This window comes from Citrus sinensis, chromosome 7 (genome assembly GCF_022201045.2).
Source record: "Citrus sinensis cultivar Valencia sweet orange chromosome 7, DVS_A1.0, whole genome shotgun sequence".
Classification (NCBI taxonomy): domain Eukaryota; kingdom Viridiplantae; phylum Streptophyta; class Magnoliopsida; order Sapindales; family Rutaceae; genus Citrus; species Citrus sinensis.
Window position 1 is genome coordinate 4,614,926 of NC_068562.1, and position 18,300 is coordinate 4,633,225.

Genomic DNA, 18,300 nt, shown 5'->3' on the forward strand with positions numbered 1-18,300 from the left:
TAATAAAGGTGAAGATGCAATAATTTACGAGAATAAATTCAGTTAAGGTATTTGTTAAGTTACATAGTCATGTAACTTACATCAACCTAATATTTACTACCACTAACGAACATTTAGTTTTTGTTATTTATATTTTTATGTTACATGATTATGTAACTTAACAAGCACCGTCAGTTAATACTAACATACAAACTTTTTATAGTAATGGGATGCTTATCAAACGGAGATCTTAGATGAATGAATACTGTGTCATGAAATTAAACAGAATTTTCAAAACAAAGAAACAAGGAGATTACTTTTCAGTTTGCCGAGGTCTCCAACACGAATGCAAACAAATAGAGAAAAGGACAAATAACCCACCTTTTGAGTTTCACACACAATAACCCTACTATTTAAGTTTTACACACATGTACGTTTACTGCATCTTATTCGTTTATTGCTTGCTGTATGCGTATGAACATTATCACACTTGATAGAAATTTTAAATATACAAATGCCAAGGAATAAATGGAAACTAAGCAATACCCCTATAGCACACAAGATTTTTTTTTTCTTTCCCGAATGATTTAGTGAACAATACAATTATGTCGTGTGTAATTATCACTTACAAGTAGTGCAAGAATTCTAACATTTGAATCATAACTAATGTGGTAGCTTATACGTGGTCACATTAGATTAATTATTAAAATTTAATGTGATCTCTCAAGTTATAAATAAGTTGTCACATCATGTTCTAAAATATATATTATGATTCCTTATATTATTACGGGTAAAGTTACTCATTTGAGTATTTATTTATGCGCATAAAAGTATCTCTCATAAGGTTTAGAATTATTTTGTTACCTAAATGCAACAAATTATTCTAATTTATGAGTTCCTTGGAGCGTGCAAATTTTCAAATACACAAGTTGCAAGGATTAGATCCAGTTTCTTATCCACGAGGCACATTTTACCCGGTTCATCAGACGCTATTGTCCTTTATTCTTCTTCATGAATCATTGCACCATTTTTTATTTTTTATTTTTAAATACTGGACAAACGTGTTTGTGTCATTTGAGATACTTTTGAGTGTGTGCGCGTGTGTTCTTTTAATCTTGAATTGACTTATTTTAAATAATTTATAGATTTTTTTCCTTAAATTGAATATTAAAAAAGAATAATATCTTGCATCTTGCAATATGCTTGAATTGATACGACGTAATTAAGTGGAAATAAGTTGATCAAAAAAATTAACCACTTGGGCTTAGCCCAAGTGGCTAGAGTCCTTCCCTCACATTTGTGAGGGAAGGGGTTCGAGCCTCCGCAGTCGCATTGTAAGGGTTTAATTTAAATATTCTTCCTTGGAGTCCTTGAGCTCGAGTGAATACAGTATTTCTCCCAGGATGGGGGTTTGAATTTGAGCAATAGTCTCATGTAATAAAAAAAAAAAAAGGCCCCTCAGCAGTAGCAGTAGTATTAAACTAAAATATTTAAAAGGCTGCACCGGACACAATAACTTGCCATTCAACGACAGCATTTTATGCCGTAGCACTCTGATCAATGAGGTACGTTGCAAAGGAATTTATCCATTTTCTGATGCTTTGCTTTGAAGCGCTAACTCTGTAATCGAACAGTCTTCATTCACTTGCACGACACAACATTAAAATGCTTTGCATGTTTCTCTTGTTCTAGTGAAAAATACAGTAAATAACAACCTCAAGATTCAAGAACAAAGCAGTTACTAACAACATTTGAAAGAAAATAGTGATTGCCATGTTGTTGGCCAACATTCACAACACATTTGTACCTGTCTCGTATGTGGTGGGGGAGATCTAGCTTAGGTCCACTGTTGTTTTAGTCTTAAAATCAAACACATGCTTTTCGATTTGTGCATGCAGCCATATCTATTTTATAATCGTCATGATTTATGACCCAGCCCCTGCCTCCTTTGTGGGGAGTACTCTTTGAGCTTCCAACTACAGTAACCCTTTTAATCATTATTATTAAAGTTTCAAGACATCAGACATGCACGTAGTATTGCCCATGCCAAAATGTCACTATCAAATTAAGCATATATATATATATATATATGGTTATATATAGCATGTTATTCGAGAAGCAAAAGATGAATTTTTGGCCCAAACTTATGACTGTGATGCAAGTGGGATATCGGAAGCGAAATAAATTCTTCAACATCTCTTATTTTGGGTTTGTTTCCCAAAAAAAAAAAAAACTGAACTTATTTAAAGGGACATTATTTTGGATGTATTTTTGTCAGTCTCTTTCGTCAAACTTCAGTTCAAATATCAATTCTCATTATTTTACGATAAGCTTTACTTCAAACTTCATTGATGATGGTGAGTACGTAATGAATATGCATACCTTTTGAGCACGATGTCAATATGAAGCATCATAAACATATCACGTGAGAGACATAAATGAAACAGCATAAAATCAAATACCGCCAATAATTCAACAAATGAATGCTGTCTTTATTTGTCCAATTTTTTTTTTAATTCTTAATTTCTTTTTTGCATGAAACACACTACTCGCTAGCATGATCACTAGCTAGCGAGGAAGGAGCTTAGAAAAGAAGAGGCCTGGTCTCTGGACAAAGAAGTGACGCCATCCCCAATGGGCTTAAATAAGAGTCCAGTTATGGGACTCTATCAGTATAGGAATTTTAGAATAAACCAAATATAATACAATTAATTAATATATATGTGTGTATAATCATATTTAATATAATAATTTATTTATATAATAGTTTTTAAAAATAAATATGTGTATATTATATTTTATTTATTGTACGAGGAACATAATATATGATGAATTCTAAAATTTATGCAGCCGCAAGAACCACATACATATTCCTAGAATTTTTGATCCTATGTTTTAGAGCGTTGTGGCCCCTCCGCTCCTTTGGCTCCCCTTAGGGCTCCGCCTTTTCCACGTCACCTTTACTTTTCGGTCAACAAAATGCTTATTATAGGGTCTCCTCCTAGGGTAAACAATAGGATATCGTATGCCCTGTCTCTCCAAACAATAGGATTTCATGCTCTGGTCACTTGCAAAACAGCTAGGAAAGTCTGGAGGCTCACTCAATTTGCAGAAGAGCTAAAAGAAGAGGCTGGGAAAGATTTATTGAGTCTGCTGAATGGAAGATTGAGCTCAAGGAGAAAGGCGGACACTGAAATGCTAGTGGCTATCTGCTGGGGGATTTGGAGTGCAAGGAACCAGTTTATTTTTAAACTGAAGAAGGAAGATCCCCAGATAGTGTTGGCCAAAGCTGAAGCTATCTTAAAGGCCTATAAACGAACTCATATGCCAGCATCAATTCACATGGATCAACAGACAAGGATGTTACAGCAAAGTTGGACCCCTCCTCCAGCTGGTTGTTATAAGCTTAATGTGGATGCAGCCACCAACCGAGACAAGCAAATATCACGTTTGGGAGCAGTTATTAGAAATGCTGAAGGAAATGTAGTTGCTGTAGCAATTAATTTTTCAAAATTTTGTGGAGATGTGGCCTATGTTGAGCCAGCAGCCATGGAGTTCGGTTTGCAGGTTGCTGGAAATGCAAATCTACCCTCTTTAATTGTTGAGACAGATTCTCAAGAGGTAGCAGGTTTTGTGAACAACAGGCAGAGCAGCATGACAGAGGTCTGGTGGGTAGTGGCAGCAATTCAAAGCTTAATGAAGAATTTTAATCAGATTAAAGTTCAACATAGACCTAGATCTTGTAATGCAATTTGCTCACTCTCTAGCTAAGTTAGCACTAGAAAAATGTGAAAATGTTGTTTGGGTGGGTTCATAACCTTCAAAACTTTTGTCTTTATTTGCTTCTTTCACTTAATGAAAATTTATTTCCCTTTCAAAAAAAAAAGAGCTTCTAATACCGTGTGCTGTAAATGAAGTCCACCCCATGGATTTAAACTCAAAAGAAGGGAAAAAAATGAAAAAAGAAAAGAAGATTGATTTTACAAAATTATTTAAAAAGTCATTTTTAAAGTAAAGATAATGAGTAAAATATTTTATATATTTTAAACCAGGCTCATTGGAAAAATAAAGTGAACAGAAATTATTCGAGAATATTATATTATTTTATGAAAATGGGCTCCTAGAGTGTCGCTTGCTCATGCCTACTTATAGTGGGCAAATCTTCTTTGTTCCTGGGCTCGAAGGCAAATCCAATTTGGTTGGGCCACACGTTTCCAACATGTCACAAAACGTTGTCGTCTCCTAAGTCCGCACAATCCGCTGTCAGACACACACGAAGACGATTTGTGATTTTTCACTTGTTCATCGTCTTTCCCTGTTTCTCAAATGTAAAATCGCACGCCACAAGCCATGGCAGCATTACCTACAGACACGTTGCAATCGGTGCGAGTGCGATCTCTCTGCTTCACTCATTCTCAAATTCCAAAATTGACCTCCGGGGTTCTTCCAATTTCGTCTCCCAAACCTCGAACTCCTACAATTTCCTCCTCGAAATCGAGAAACAATGCCATAAGCAGACCCCGTCTCCTTGTTAGGGCCTCCGCCACTGAATTCCCGGCAAATGTTGGCGATTTACTAGGTGACTTCAGCATCTTTACCGCTGCCGGTGAGCCGGTCTTGTTCAAAGACCTTTGGGACCAGAACGAGGTTTAAATCTTTATTCCCTGCCTTTCCTTTTTCTTTTTCTTTTTTTTTTTTAATAATTATCTAATTTTTCTTTGATTTCGAAACTTGCTATTGTTTTTTGGTTTTCTAGGGATTAGCTGTTGTTGCACTTTTAAGGCACTTTGGGTGCCCTTGCTGGTAATTTCTTCATCACAAGCTATTGAGAATAATTTTTTGAAATATATAATTGCTAATTGTGATTGTTCATTTGAAGTTGGGAACTTGCATCGGCTTTGAAAGAATCAAAAGCAAGGTTTGACTCAGCTGGTGTGAAACTAATAGCAGTTGGCGTTGGTACTCCTAACAAAGCTCAAATTCTTGCAGAGCGGGTAGGAAATGTTTTCATAACCCAAGTTTTAAGTTTGCCGCTAGAAGTAACCCCTTCATTGTTTAAATTTCATGTTACATATGTAAAATATGTGAATTGTTGATTTTAGATATTACATGACATGGATAATGGATGTTTAGCCATGTAGTTGTCCAGCATGTGCTATTGATTATTCGTCATTATTTGTTTCCGGGTAAAAAAAAGGAAATGCGTTTTTAGCATGATGGGCACTGGACAGTTTAATGTATAACTTAGTGTTGCTTGAATCCAACCATTGTTATGTCGTGACTTGCATATTTTATAAGGAGGAAGCCATTTAAAAATATGCTTGACTAAATGATTATAACCATTTAACTCTTTTTTTTTTTTTGGGGGGGGGGGGGGGGGGGGGACTTGGAAGGTATATAGCTTATAGCTACATTTCAAAACAAGGGAATAGAATCATTTGGTTATAACCCATTCAAGCTTGCTTATCATGAGGTTGGCCTAGATATTTAAATTAGCATGCCACGGGACATGATGATGGTTAACTATAGGCAGTCGCTTCTTATTCAAAGAAATGCTTCAAATTGTTAAGAGTTTTGAGTACTATTTAGGAACTTTATTTTCAACAGTGAGTATTGCAATATTGTATCTCCACTATATTAAGTGATGGGAAATCATTCTAATTATATATGTGTCTCCCCTCAAGTACCTAAGCTGCTGCATGCCATAGGTGGCTTGCTATGGACTTTGGATGTTGTAAGTAATAACTCTGTATATCCACCCTCTTAGATACCATGCATATTATACACAATATTTTGAGTTTGTTATGAGCAAGCCATTTTTGCCGTGCAGGTAACTTAAATTCTTGTTAGGCTGACACTTGTATGATGAGATAGATTTTCTACTATTTAGTATGGTGGAGATTATTATTATAATACTCAATGGATATCAACCACCTTAGCTATTGGTAAAATCAAGACAAAATCCTGATTACAAGGAAGAAAGGAAAATGCATACGTGTCTAGTAGATTTGCAGTAGTTCTTCTTTCGAAGCTACACCCTGATAAAAGCTCCCTGCTATAGTAACATGAATCAACATGGCTATTTCTTGATCCATAGAGCTGATTCATTTTGTCCTCTTGTTATTTTATGTTCAGTTACCCTTTCCTATGGATTGCCTTTATGCTGATCCTGATCGCAAGGTAATAATATTTGTTCTTCTAAATAATAATTAAAGCTCATGTTTTGGATGTCCTATTTTTATGATTGTAAATTCTGATGGATTGTTTCTTTTATTTTAGGTGTATAATCTATTGGGCTTATACCATGGTGTCGGCCGTACATTTTTCAATCCAGCTAGTGTAATCTTCTTTTGCTTTCTGTATAGCATATCTTTGTTTTCACATGTGAAGGGATTCGTTTTAGTAACTACTGATATCTGTGTCTCTATAATAGGCTAAAGTGTTTTCAAGATTTGAGGCTCTGCGGAAAGCTGTGCAAAACTATACAATTGAAGCCACCCCAGATGATAGAAGTAGTGTTCTGCAACAGGTTTAATTTACTGTTTCTTTCAATATAATATTAATATGAATTTGTTGCTTTCCTATGGCATGTAATTGTGTTGCACCTGTTATTATTCTTACCTATTACTGTTTGTTTTGATCAGGGAGGGATGTTTGTCTTCAAAGGGAAGCAACTATTATATGCTCGCAAAGATGAAGGGACCGGTGATCATGCCTCTTTAGATGATGTCTTTGACATTTGCTGTAAGGTTCCGGTTGCATGAAGTTTTAGAGCTGAAAGTAGTTGTTGAGATATTTGGTACGTTCAAGCATCATGTAATTTGTTTTCAGTATCACCTGTGAAATACCAATAGCATGGAATATGTTGGGTATATATAATCATATAGTTTACTGTCTGGTTTAGTTATGCCAATACGCGGCACTATCGCTCATAAACATCTGTATTTGTTGGGCGTATGTGTAATGTTGTAAATTTGTAATCAATTTTGTAGATGTTGAAGAGGTGTATCACCCATTATCAAAACAATACAAGTGAATATTAGCTGTATAATGTAAAAGGCAGTATTTGTTTACTTTGAAGGAACAAGACAGTGGCTCGTCTTTCCTCTCTGATATTCTATTTTTAACGTTGTTTAATTGAGAAAATTAGGTTTATCTGATAATTAGGGTAATGGTCTGTATTCAGTAACTGCCAAACTGACGTTTCCAAAAATTCTCGATCATTGCCAAAAAACTCCATGCTTGGTTGTTTGGAACCTTTTCTTCTTAACTCTAATGGGGCATTTACTAAACGAGAATCAGAATCAGAATGGATAAGAACGAGAATGAGTTAAAATGAGAATGAAGAATGAGAATAAAAATAAATTGTTTATTTAAATTATAAGAATTAGAGTTAGAATCAATTATATTGTAACAAACTACTAAAATATACGTATCGAATTATTGTCATATTTTAATTATGGTGATTATTTATTCAAAAATTAATATTATTGTTAACAATAAATTAATACATTAATTAATAATTATAATATTAATTAATTATAATATATTAATTATAATAATTTTTTTTGAACTGAGAACAAAATGCACATTTTTTATTTTGTTGGGGGGAGGGCCAAATGGTCATTCTTGAGAATGGGAGACTCATTTCCAACATCCACCAGAAATCAGTTTCTCATTCCCAAATTAATATGGGCGTCACAAGGCACGATTCCGATTTTGAATCAGATTTCTAACTCTATTTTGCGAAATAAATACTATCAATAGTTTCGATTTAAGATTCCGGTTCCTAAATAGGATTCGAGCTCCTCAATGACTATGAGAAGTTTAACTTTATTTATTTATTTTTATGTTGGACTTCAATCGGACAAATAACATCATAAAATAAGGGCACTTTTAGTACTTAAGATTGGATTATATTATATGATATTAGATTTAGGTTGGATTATACATAGTACAATAAAACTTTGTCAAATAAATATTCGATAAATTAATAATATTGAATCTTCTGGTCTCAACTTAAGCGAGTGTTCTAAACTAATAATTTCGCTAAATACATAAGACAATAATTTTTTTTGAATAATTGTCTTATGTATTTTAGGTTGGATTATACTTTCTAACCTTTTTGGTGGTAGAACTCAGCCTCTGCATTTCCAAGAATACTTCGGAAATTGTGGCCGTGAATCTGGAAGCACTTGTTGGCTTTTGATTGGTCGTATTCATAAAATTTATTAAGAATGATCGAGTTCTGGCATATGGCAGCAGCAGTCTTCTTTTGTTTCCATACTGATATTTTATCACCTTAATGTCGAATGCTTTGGTGGATTATATTAATGTTTCACTGTCGTTGTCTTGATCAATCATTCAACTGTCTTCTCTTTTGCCATTAACTTCGGATATGTGGATGAACTGACCTAATTGTCCAACGAGGCAACATGAAAAAATGCCCGTCAAGGGACCAGAACGATATATTTCAAATGCTCATCCCGCTGCAGCAAAAGATCAATTTTGTTTTCTTTTGTTCACACCGGCAACTGACTGTCTTCCAAGACGCAATCGTCTCATTCAATTCCACTTATGGCAGAGGTAAAAGCGGAATCTTTTTGTGATTTTGGAGTTGGAACAGCAGAGCCTTCGTCGTTTTCAAATGTATTAACAAGTGATCCTGCGTTTTGAGATGAATTTTAAATTCAGTTTCTGTTTCGTTAAAACTGGACACGAATTTCTTGTTACCGTCGCTAATCGAATTTTTTTTTTTCTTTTTTTCACAATCTTATCTGGACCGTTAATATAAAGCAACAGATCCAACGGCTAGATAAAAAAAACCGACGAGTTTGAGCTTGATTTGCATTAATTAATTATTAATTATTAGTGTCTGTGTGTGTGTGTAATATATATATAGATTGAGTTTGATATGGTTGTAAACTTCTCGTAGAAGTATGAACAAAATAAAAAACGTATCTTCATTGTTTCACTTTGATTGTCCTTCAATGTCTCATCCCATTTTCTAGTTCTGACTTCTGAGACTCTGGCTTCTCTCTATGGAACCCATTTCACTTCGCAAACTGTTTGTGGGCGGTGTCTCAAGAGAGACTAATGAAGAAACACTAAGAGAATACTTCAGCCAGTATGGAACGGTTGAGGAGACTTTGATTATCAGAAGCAGGCTTACTGGTCATGGAAGAGGGTTTGGTTTTGTCATCTTTACTAAGATTTCAATGGCTGAAGATGCTCTTCAACATAAACACCATGTCGTTCTTGGCAGAGAGGTTTTTTTTTTTGAGTTAATTTAATTTAAAGACGGTTATTTCACTTACATCCTGAATTTTGCTTTCTTTTTGAGTTTTGGTAAAAGATAGTGACTTTATTTACCTTTTGCTGCTTATACTTGATTGAATTTGAATATGGACTCTGATTTCTTCTTGTATGTCGTCGTATTATAATGAATTAGATGATGCTACCAAGTTTGATTTTTCAGGTAGAAGTGAAAAAGGCAATACCCAAAGGAGACAAGTTAGAAGAGTCAAATGAGCATAGTAGTAATCGTGTTGGCGATGATAACACTGAGATTAATACCAAGAAGATTTTTGTGGGGGGCTTGCCACTAGACATAAAAGAGGAGGAGTTCAAGAGTTACTTCGAGAGTTTTGGTACGGTAACTGATGCACCTGTGATCTGTGATAAAGAAACTGGTCGGCCAAGAGGGTTTGGGTTTATTACTTTTGATTCAGAGGATGCCGTGAATAATGTGCTGCAGACTAGATTTCATAAATTGAAATATAAGATGGTGGAGGTTAAGAGGTCTCATCCTAAGGACAGGATTGATAAATTCATGAACTGTTACGATTGTAACAATTCAAATTTTGGTTTTGGATTTGGGGGTGGGTTTTCATATGGTTACGATGGCCTTTTTTATTTCTATCCTGCTTTTCAAATACATCAGTGTTATGGATCACCGAGTGCTGGTCGTGGCGGCCTTTTAGTTCCTGCAAGCCCTGTCTGTCCTTCGTATGGACTCTGCATGAATGGCTATTGCAATGGTATTGGTAGTTGCCATCAGATGACAGAGTCCACGGCTGATGGCAGCAACTCCACTGGGGATCATGCAAGTGGCTTAGAGGCTCCTGCAACTAGAAAATTGTCTCATATTGATGACTTATCAAGTTTGAAAGTCGGTGCTGTAACTGTAGAGCATCAAAGGGCGGGTGTGGAGTTCCATGATTCGACAGTGCTGCCAAGCACCAAATGTAAGCAAACTGGAACCGTTTCAACCCACATTATTTTTTCTGAATTTTCGGTAAGCTCTATTGGTTCTTTCTGGCCCAGCCTGGTTTTGGTACAGAAACCTTCTCATCTCTAAGTAATGGGCTTTCGTTATTTTTGCATTCTGAAATTGTGGGCTTTTATCATTGAATCTCAACAATCAGGGTAACCATTTCCTTCCCCTGAATTATAGTTGTGAGTGAAAACAATTCAGATGCAAGTTTAGGCCCAGAAACTGTGAATTTGTAATTGTTGCTTGCTCCCTAACATTTTGTCCCCATTTTGATATTTTATTTATTTCTATAATGATCGTGATGTGTCTCTTTCACTCTTTTATTCTCATTTCTTTCCTTACTTTTTTTTTTGGACATTTTTTTTTCACTCATCTGATATCATATCAATCTAAAATATCTTACCTGGGAGACTAGGACTTGTCATTTGATAAAATAATATAAGTTAGGCCAACTTGCATCTGGAAATAAATACAACGAAGACAAGTAACCAAGTGTGAACTGTGACAAGTTGTATTTAACTCAAATAATTCGAGTACCTCTTTTGACTATTCTCATAGTGTTTCCTATTTATTTCTTTGTCCTGCCACAACTGCTGCAGGTTTTGTTTCCTTTTATTGCATATTGAACTATTGAAGTGTGCTGCATGTAGCCATTATTTGTTTGGTTTTCATTTATTCTTTTCACATCTCCTGTATCTCTGAGTAGGGAGAAATTTTAGCTTCTAAAATATTATATTAGTCATATAACCAATAAATAATATTATAACATATATGAATTTACTCCTTAAGAGAATTTTTCTTGTGATTAGGACGTTTCCAAGCGTTTACCTGTAGATGATTGTTTTATGCTCTGTTTGTTACTCATGTCTCTTAATTATTATTATTTTTTTTATATTTTTATATTTTATTAATTTATGAATTTTCCTCTTGACTAAAAATTGATTATTCAGTGTTTTCTGTCCGAATTTTACAGAAGCACCACACGCATTACCATTATGAACAGCAGTGGAGGAGGGAGGAGTAAATTTTATGCTGGAGATTAGAGATGGCACTTGCAAGAATTGTACAGAACAAACAAGAGAAATGAACAAGATTGATTAACATCCTTTTATTATTTGCATCGCAATTGGGTAACATGCACGTTGACCCTTCATAAGAATTTCATTAATTGCATAGTTTAAGGATTGTGATATTCATTTAAAGTGATGCTGTCATTGATTTGCATTGCTTTTCAATTATAAATCCAATTCTCCCTTTTAGAGGTGCGTGCATATTGCACTAACCGATACCATGCCATCCTTTCAGTAAAATTCAACAATTGGTGAAGATTATGCTGTCACGCAAATACAATGGAGTTAAATTAGCTGGGTGGGTGGCTGTCTTTTTCAAAACATTTGAAGTCAAATTTGTCTTACGTCCATTATTAAAAAATACCCAGATGCCTAAACAAACATCCACTTTAGCCTTATACCTTGTGCTTTTGAGGAGACAAATCAAAACTGAATAGCAAATTAATCCATAATTCCAGGACCTTTGCAACCAGGGTGGGTTGAAGGGTTTGGATGTATTCTTGGAAAGAAACCCCACCAATGACCAATCACCATATTATTGGATTGATATATTTTATATTTATATTTTATCTCATTTCATTTATTTCCCAGAAGACTTTCTCTGTTACCACTATGTTTCAGACAGTTTAGGGGTCATAGGAATGTGGTTATTTTGGTGACTGTGCTTTTATGGCTTCAAATTTCAATTAAGTGGATGGGGTTTCACTGCTGCTTCAGGCTTTGCTTGTTGTATAGGCGGAGGGGCTTCTCTATTTGTGATAGGAAATCTAGTAGCATATCTAAGCAGGCCTAGAAGGCTAGAACAAGTCCGGAGTTTAGAGTAGTCACAGCCTTTTCACACCTCATGGTTAGAGGAAATGAAATCAATTCAGTAAGCGTACTTGGAAAAGAAAACATTAATGGATAAAACAAAAATATTGCTAAGTGCTTGCAGCTGTGGCCAAAGTAGCTGTATCTGTAGCTGTAGAGAGAATCTTGTTTTGAATGCGACATGTCAAATTTTGCATTGGACCATGACATTACAGAGAAGAGAGAGCCTGCTGGAGAGTATGGTAAAGCTAGTTAAAGAGAAGTAATGAGGTTAAGAGTTTTTTGCAGAGAAACTGGCATGGCATGGCATGGGTTAATGGTCACTTTATTGGCGGCAAGTTTTTTACAGTCTCTCTTTCTCTCAAAAAAGGAAAAGAAGCCAATTAGCTTTCAAGTCTTATGCATACGGTGTAGCACAAACACTGCCTCTGTGGGCTATGGTCGCTCTCAGATGAGTTGCTATCCACAATGTCCTTTTTCTGATTCTATAATCTTATTTAGATTTTCTGTTCCCCATTTGAAATACCAAACAAACCCCATTCTTTGAAAAATTTATGTGCATTACTCACCTCTCAGGTTATTTAATATTATTTATTACATTTGTTTTTTTTTTTTTTTTAATTTCTTTCTCTTTTCCTTATTGTAAAGAAAAGAAAAGGGGAAAGTTTTCTTACTTATTTGGGAAAACTGTTAAAAGAAGACACGCCGAAGAACTCCTTTTCCATTAGGCTTATGGTTCAGCAAAATGAGTCAAATTAATATGCGTCTTAATTTTGTTTACAATCCTTTATTCCCACATCATAACCTGATGATCACACGCTTGATCGTCATTTATACACAACCACAATTATAAATGCGGTGCTCTGTTTGGTCGGTCGTTTTCATTAATTTATTATTGAAGGCATCGCCCCATGTTTCCCATTGGGAGAATAGAAACAGCATGCTTTAAACCTTTTATAGCCGGTTCCTACTTGCAGTAAGCAGTGTCAGTTGGCATTTTGTGAGTAACCTAATTGCAGAGTCCAAATACAGAGATGGATTCACACTTGACATCTTTGCGACATCAATGGACTGGCCTGGCCGGAGCCGGCCAATTTTAATTGAGACAATAAAGCCCTTGAGCATATGCTAAAGCATATACTAATTGGCGGATGTAACGCGGTAACTCTAATAGCTTATAAGGATGAAGAATCTTGCTGAACAAAATTTAACGAACAAGAAGAAATATGAGTGATCCAAAGGTTGTTCTAGTCACTGGCTGTGCCAAAGGTGGCATTGGTTATGAATACTGCAAGGCATTTGCCGAGCGGAATTGCCACGTCTTTGCATCTGACATTCCTCAACGTATGATGGACATTTCAGATTTTGATTCAGATAAAATTGAGGCGCTTGAACTTGATGTCTCATCAGATGAAAGTGTATCATCAGCAGTGAAAACAATCATGTCAAAAATTGGCCGTATAGACATTCTGGTCAACAATGCTGGTATAGCAAGTGCCGGCCCTCTAGCCGAGCTTCCACTAGACGCTATAAGGAAAGCTTGGGAAATTAACACATTGGGGCAATTAAGGTTGGTGCAAAATGTTGTTCCATACATGGCTTCAAGGCGCAGTGGGAGCATCGTAAATGTAGCAAGTGTTGTAGGAAAAGTGCCAACACCGTGGGCAGGGTCTTATTGTGCTAGCAAGGCTGCAGTGCTTGCCATGTCCGATACTTTGCGCGTTGAATTAAGGCCTTTTGGTATTGACGTAGTGAAAGTACTCCCTGGTGCTGTAAGATCAAATTTTGGCAGTAATAGCATGGAAGGTTTGAGGAATCATGATTGGAAACTCTACAAGGAATTCAAAGAGGCTATTGCCGAGCGAGCTAGGGCTTCTCAGGGTGGTAAATCAACTGATGCTACTTTGTTCGCAAGGCATGTGGCGAAGAAAGTTTTGAGTCCCAGACCACCAAAGCAAATTGCATTCGGTCACATGACTGGTTTATTTGCTATGCTTTCTTGGTCTCCACTTTGGGTGAGAGATTTGTTCTTTTCGACTCGTTTTAGTCTAAACAAGGAGGTCTAAAGATTTGGGGCTGTTTGCCATTTACTATTTTATAAATAATTAGAAGAATGTTCACATGTACTTCATAAATTTGACGCCATTAGATTTAGGTTTTATTTGGTACAACTTTAAATAGAGCTTATTTAAGTAAATCTTTTGATAGTAGAGCTTTTATATAAAAAAAATTTAGTTGTTTGGTTGTCAAAAAGAGTTTTTATTAAAAATTTATAAAATTATTTTAATAAACAAGTTTTTTTAAGTTATGTTATTAAAAGAATAAAATAAAATTGTCAAATAAGTAGAGAATATTTAAATATTTAAACATTTAAAAAAAACGTTTCAACCTCTACTTTCAAAAACTCAATTTGAGCTTTTGCTAATAGAGTCAAAATAACTTATTTAAGCTCTAAAAACTCAACTAAAAAAACAACCAAATAACAACAAAAATTATGATAAGAGCTTATGAGATTAAATAAACACTTATGTCAATTAGATAAATCATACCAAACAAACACTTAGAAAAAACTTTGCTCGTGATGAATGGCATAAGAAATAAAAAATCAAGAATCTCATGACAGGTTGCATTGGATGTAAGTGCTTGAAATTTCGTTTGCTGGTTTAAGCCCTGTGTAGGGTGGTGTAAGTGTAATGTCGATGCAGCTATAGTTAGCTCAAGGGGAATGATTAGTCTTGGGGCTGTCATCCGGTTTGCTCAGGGTGACTTCATTGCGGCTAAAAGCGACATTTTTCCAGGAAGATTCGAAGCTAGAGAGGCTGAAGCGATCAGAGTTAGGGAAGCTCTTAGCTGGTTTAAGAAGTTTGCTTTCCAATCTGTTATTCTAGAGATAGATAGTTTACAAGTTTTCAATACGTTACATGATAAGACTGTTTATCCTAATGGTTTTGGTTCAATTATTGATGATTGTAGAGCCTTGGCTCGTTCTCTAGGAGAAGTAGCTTTCTCTTTTGTTCGTAAATCTGCGAACTCCGTTGCCCACATTGTGGCTCGGGTGGGGGGTTCAATGTCAGGTTCGGATGAGTGGAGGTTTGTTCCACCCCCTTGGTTGGTTGAAGCTTTGGCTGTTTAATGAATTCCATATTTTTCCTAAAAAAAAAAGTGCTTGAAATTCTGTTTCCAGGAATTTGCATGTATTAACATTCATATCAAAGGCATCACTTACAGAAGCCATGTTCAGCATTAAGATTAACGTAAACTTCTTTACTTAGTTCTTCGGATTTGAATTTTTTATTTTATTTCTAACAATAAAATCGAAGAGCTAGTGAATTTGATTTGTCTAATGCTATTATGTGCACATACGAAAGTAACTTTCCGTGCAGGGCATCTTAGCATCATAACTCCTAAGCTTCGCCGTGATATGAAACTTAATTAGGAGACCAGGATCCAACAGTGACTATGCCCAGCAGATGATGTCAAAAGGCAAGAATTTAGCTGTAGTAGCATTTTAAATTATACATCATACTCGTATGCTTCCTGTTTTATACGAGGAATTTGTGAGTTTAGGTCCTTGTCATTGTAATTACGGCACTGACAAGCTATACGCTGAGGGTTTTGCTGAAAAGAGATAAAGATTGTTATTTCTAACATCTTTCCTTAATTTGGCCTTGCAAAGAATTACTGAAGTCAATTTCCATCAATTTGAGCAGGGGTTAATTCTTGTATCCTCGTAAAATATCACTCTGGTCCAGCAAAGGATGATCAAATACATTATTTAAAAATTATAAGTGCAACTAAAAATTAGAGAATCTTTAAAAGACTCAATTAAAATACTTATTACTTACTTTGTGGTAAATTGAAGAGTGAAAAATAAAGTTTTCTCACAAAAAAAATCTCCAAATAAAAATAAGTTTATATTATTTTAATCAAAATTTTCTCTTACCAAAAATAAATCTCCTCGATTTTTTCTATAATCTAGTTGTAATATTTCCTTCTCTTTAATTATAATGATATAAATAATAATATAATGTTATTTGAAGATAGAGAAGTCACTCTTCAATTTTAAAGAGAGAAAATGGCATCCTTATTTGAACATTTTTGTGGATATCTTATTGTTAGTGTAGCTCTCTCAATAAAAGATGAATTATCATTTAAAGAGCATTTTAAAAATGCTATTAGGTTGATTTTTTAAAAAATATTATAATTAATCTGATAGGTATAATAGATATTTTGATGGAATTGTTTTCGCTAACATTAGCGGGACCTACTTAGTGATTGAAGTATAAGTTTCAAGTTAATTCTTCATAAACATAGTATTTGGTTTTGTCTTAGTCCCGGAGGGCAAAATGGTCTATGTCGGGCAAAGACATTTGGGCTCAAACAAATTGCTAATAAAGGTTAGTGAAAGGCCATATTAAAAGCATACAATTAAGAGAAAAGAAATTCCACCAACCAAGCAAGGCCTGAGGGGCTCCCCATCTGCTTCCCGCCTAAGTGTGGCGACCGGTGAATTTTGATAATGAAATAAAGCAAAAAATTTGCCAAGACAAACCACGAGCTTCTTTTGTTAGGCAACGAACTGTTTCTAGTAAAAATGTCATTGGCTTCTTGGGTGGATTTACTCATCATTACTGCAATCAAAAAGAAACTTTGCCTCCAACACTCCACCACTCTTCTTTTCAAAGCAAATGATTCTCACTAGAAAATCTGTCCCCGCAGACTTGTTCATGCAAATTTGCATGCAGCGATGATTAAACAGTAACATAAGATGAAGCCAATGTACGTGTACTGAAGAACCCTAAAACAATGGGGCACACTCCCCCCAATTGAATGCAAAGGCATGGTTCATTTTGCCCTTGTGCATCTGGCCACCTAGTACGAGTTCGTTGCGACACATTATCCTGAACCACCACTAGAACTTACTGCTCTGTTTCAGCTAACTAAAGTAATAAACGCAATACAAACCAGTTTTTATTTACCATTTCGGGAAAGAGATTAATAACTTGAATTTTGGGGAACTTTGGGTTTTTTAGTATCATTAATTCTTGTTGTCGGTGGATGGTGGCCTTGTTAGCCTTAGATTACTACAACTGAAGGAGATAAGAAACAATTTTAGTCCTACAAACCGTGCTGCTTTTGAAATTGAAAGTGGACCTAAAAACGATTTAGAGGAATCCAAACTTGGGTTAGCAATATTCTCCGAGCATTATAAGGCTCGTAATAATACTCCCAAAGGATATAAAGTTTGCATTCTACAAAAAGCATGCTCTTTTTAAGGGCCCTTCACCATCATTCAAGGAATATTGATCGACTTTGAGTTAACTGGGACAATATATTTACGACGAACTTTTGCTCACATAATAAACAAGCATTTTAGTTGCCGTTAATGGCTTTAATGATATACGGCTTTTGAAAAAAAAAAAAAAAACTTTTGACTAGTGATCTATGTCATTCGTCCGGTGATAGAAATTTTTTTTATGTTGGAGCAAGAGTTCAAGCTTTTAGAAATTTATTATGCATTTATATATATTTATAGGTGAGAAGAAAATCCGGTCAATTTTATTAATTATCTCATGGTATATTAAAGACACAAGTATCATTGATCTACGAGCTCAAGTAACAGGTAACATAAATTTACTTTAAACTATTTGTAGGCCCTTGCTGCAATAGTGTGGGTATGGATCTTTTGAGTATATGCATTTGTTAGAGAACCTTATTAAACTAAAAACAAAAAGCAGCTTGGGATTTAAAAAAAAAAAAAAACTAAATTTCAGGTCAAGTTAAGAGATTAGAATGAGAAAAAAAGGGGCTCTTGCCAGGGTCCCCTTGGAGGTTGTCTTGGTGCCCCTACCTCATACTTTTTTGTCTAGAAGCAGGTGTTGACTTTATCTACGATCTAGATGAATCTGAAATAAAGATGAATAATTTTTTTTTTACTGTATCCTTGCATTGCCCATCATTCAATTAATTTTTCATTTAATTTGTTCTTTTATCTCTCAATTAGAGTTTCTGCTTTTGATGGAAAAACATCATACATGGACAAGGATAGGTCTACTTATAAAAATCACGCTGGACCATGTTTTCCCACATGATCACCGTATTAGGATTTCAGTAACGTGATGTCATCCCTGTTCGTTAGATTTTGCTTATTTATTTATTCATGTG

The 18,300-nt window shown here is 35.1% G+C and overlaps 4 protein-coding genes across 5 annotated transcripts; all 4 read left to right on the forward strand.

The window, feature by feature from the left end:
- Positions 1-2,958: 2,958 nt before the first annotated feature.
- On the forward strand, positions 2,959-3,750 carry LOC107178124 (uncharacterized). Its single transcript, XM_052444418.1, has one exon. The coding sequence runs from the start codon at positions 2,959-2,961 to the stop codon at positions 3,748-3,750; it is 792 nt and encodes a 263-aa protein (XP_052300378.1).
- Positions 3,751-4,200: 450 nt separating this feature from the next.
- On the forward strand, positions 4,201-7,052 carry LOC102618460 (uncharacterized). The gene is made up of 7 exons (XM_006466363.4): positions 4,201-4,626; positions 4,736-4,782; positions 4,859-4,973; positions 6,115-6,159; positions 6,259-6,318; positions 6,413-6,508; positions 6,624-7,052. The coding sequence occupies exons 1-7, from the start codon at positions 4,330-4,332 to the stop codon at positions 6,741-6,743; spliced, it is 780 nt and encodes a 259-aa protein (XP_006466426.2). The 5' UTR covers positions 4,201-4,329; the 3' UTR covers positions 6,744-7,052.
- A 1,049-nt stretch (positions 7,053-8,101) lies between these two features.
- LOC102618179 (heterogeneous nuclear ribonucleoprotein 1-like) lies at positions 8,102-12,905 on the forward strand. Of its 2 annotated transcripts, XM_006466362.4 has the most exons (3): positions 8,109-9,248; positions 9,458-10,226; positions 11,229-12,905. In XM_006466362.4, coding segments are annotated over exons 1-3 (999 nt in total). In that variant the 5' UTR covers positions 8,109-9,020; the 3' UTR covers positions 11,231-12,905. The 2 variants fall into 2 exon arrangements, with proteins under 2 accessions (XP_015388547.2, XP_006466425.3); XM_015533061.3 differs by lacking the exon at positions 11,229-12,905 and having other exon boundaries at positions 8,102-9,248; positions 9,458-11,203.
- Positions 12,906-13,074: 169 nt separating this feature from the next.
- On the forward strand, positions 13,075-14,304 carry LOC102613211 (short-chain dehydrogenase ptmH). The gene has a single exon (XM_006466517.3). The coding sequence runs from the start codon at positions 13,362-13,364 to the stop codon at positions 14,199-14,201; it is 840 nt and encodes a 279-aa protein (XP_006466580.1). The 5' UTR covers positions 13,075-13,361; the 3' UTR covers positions 14,202-14,304.
- The last annotated feature ends 3,996 nt before the right edge of the window (positions 14,305-18,300 follow it).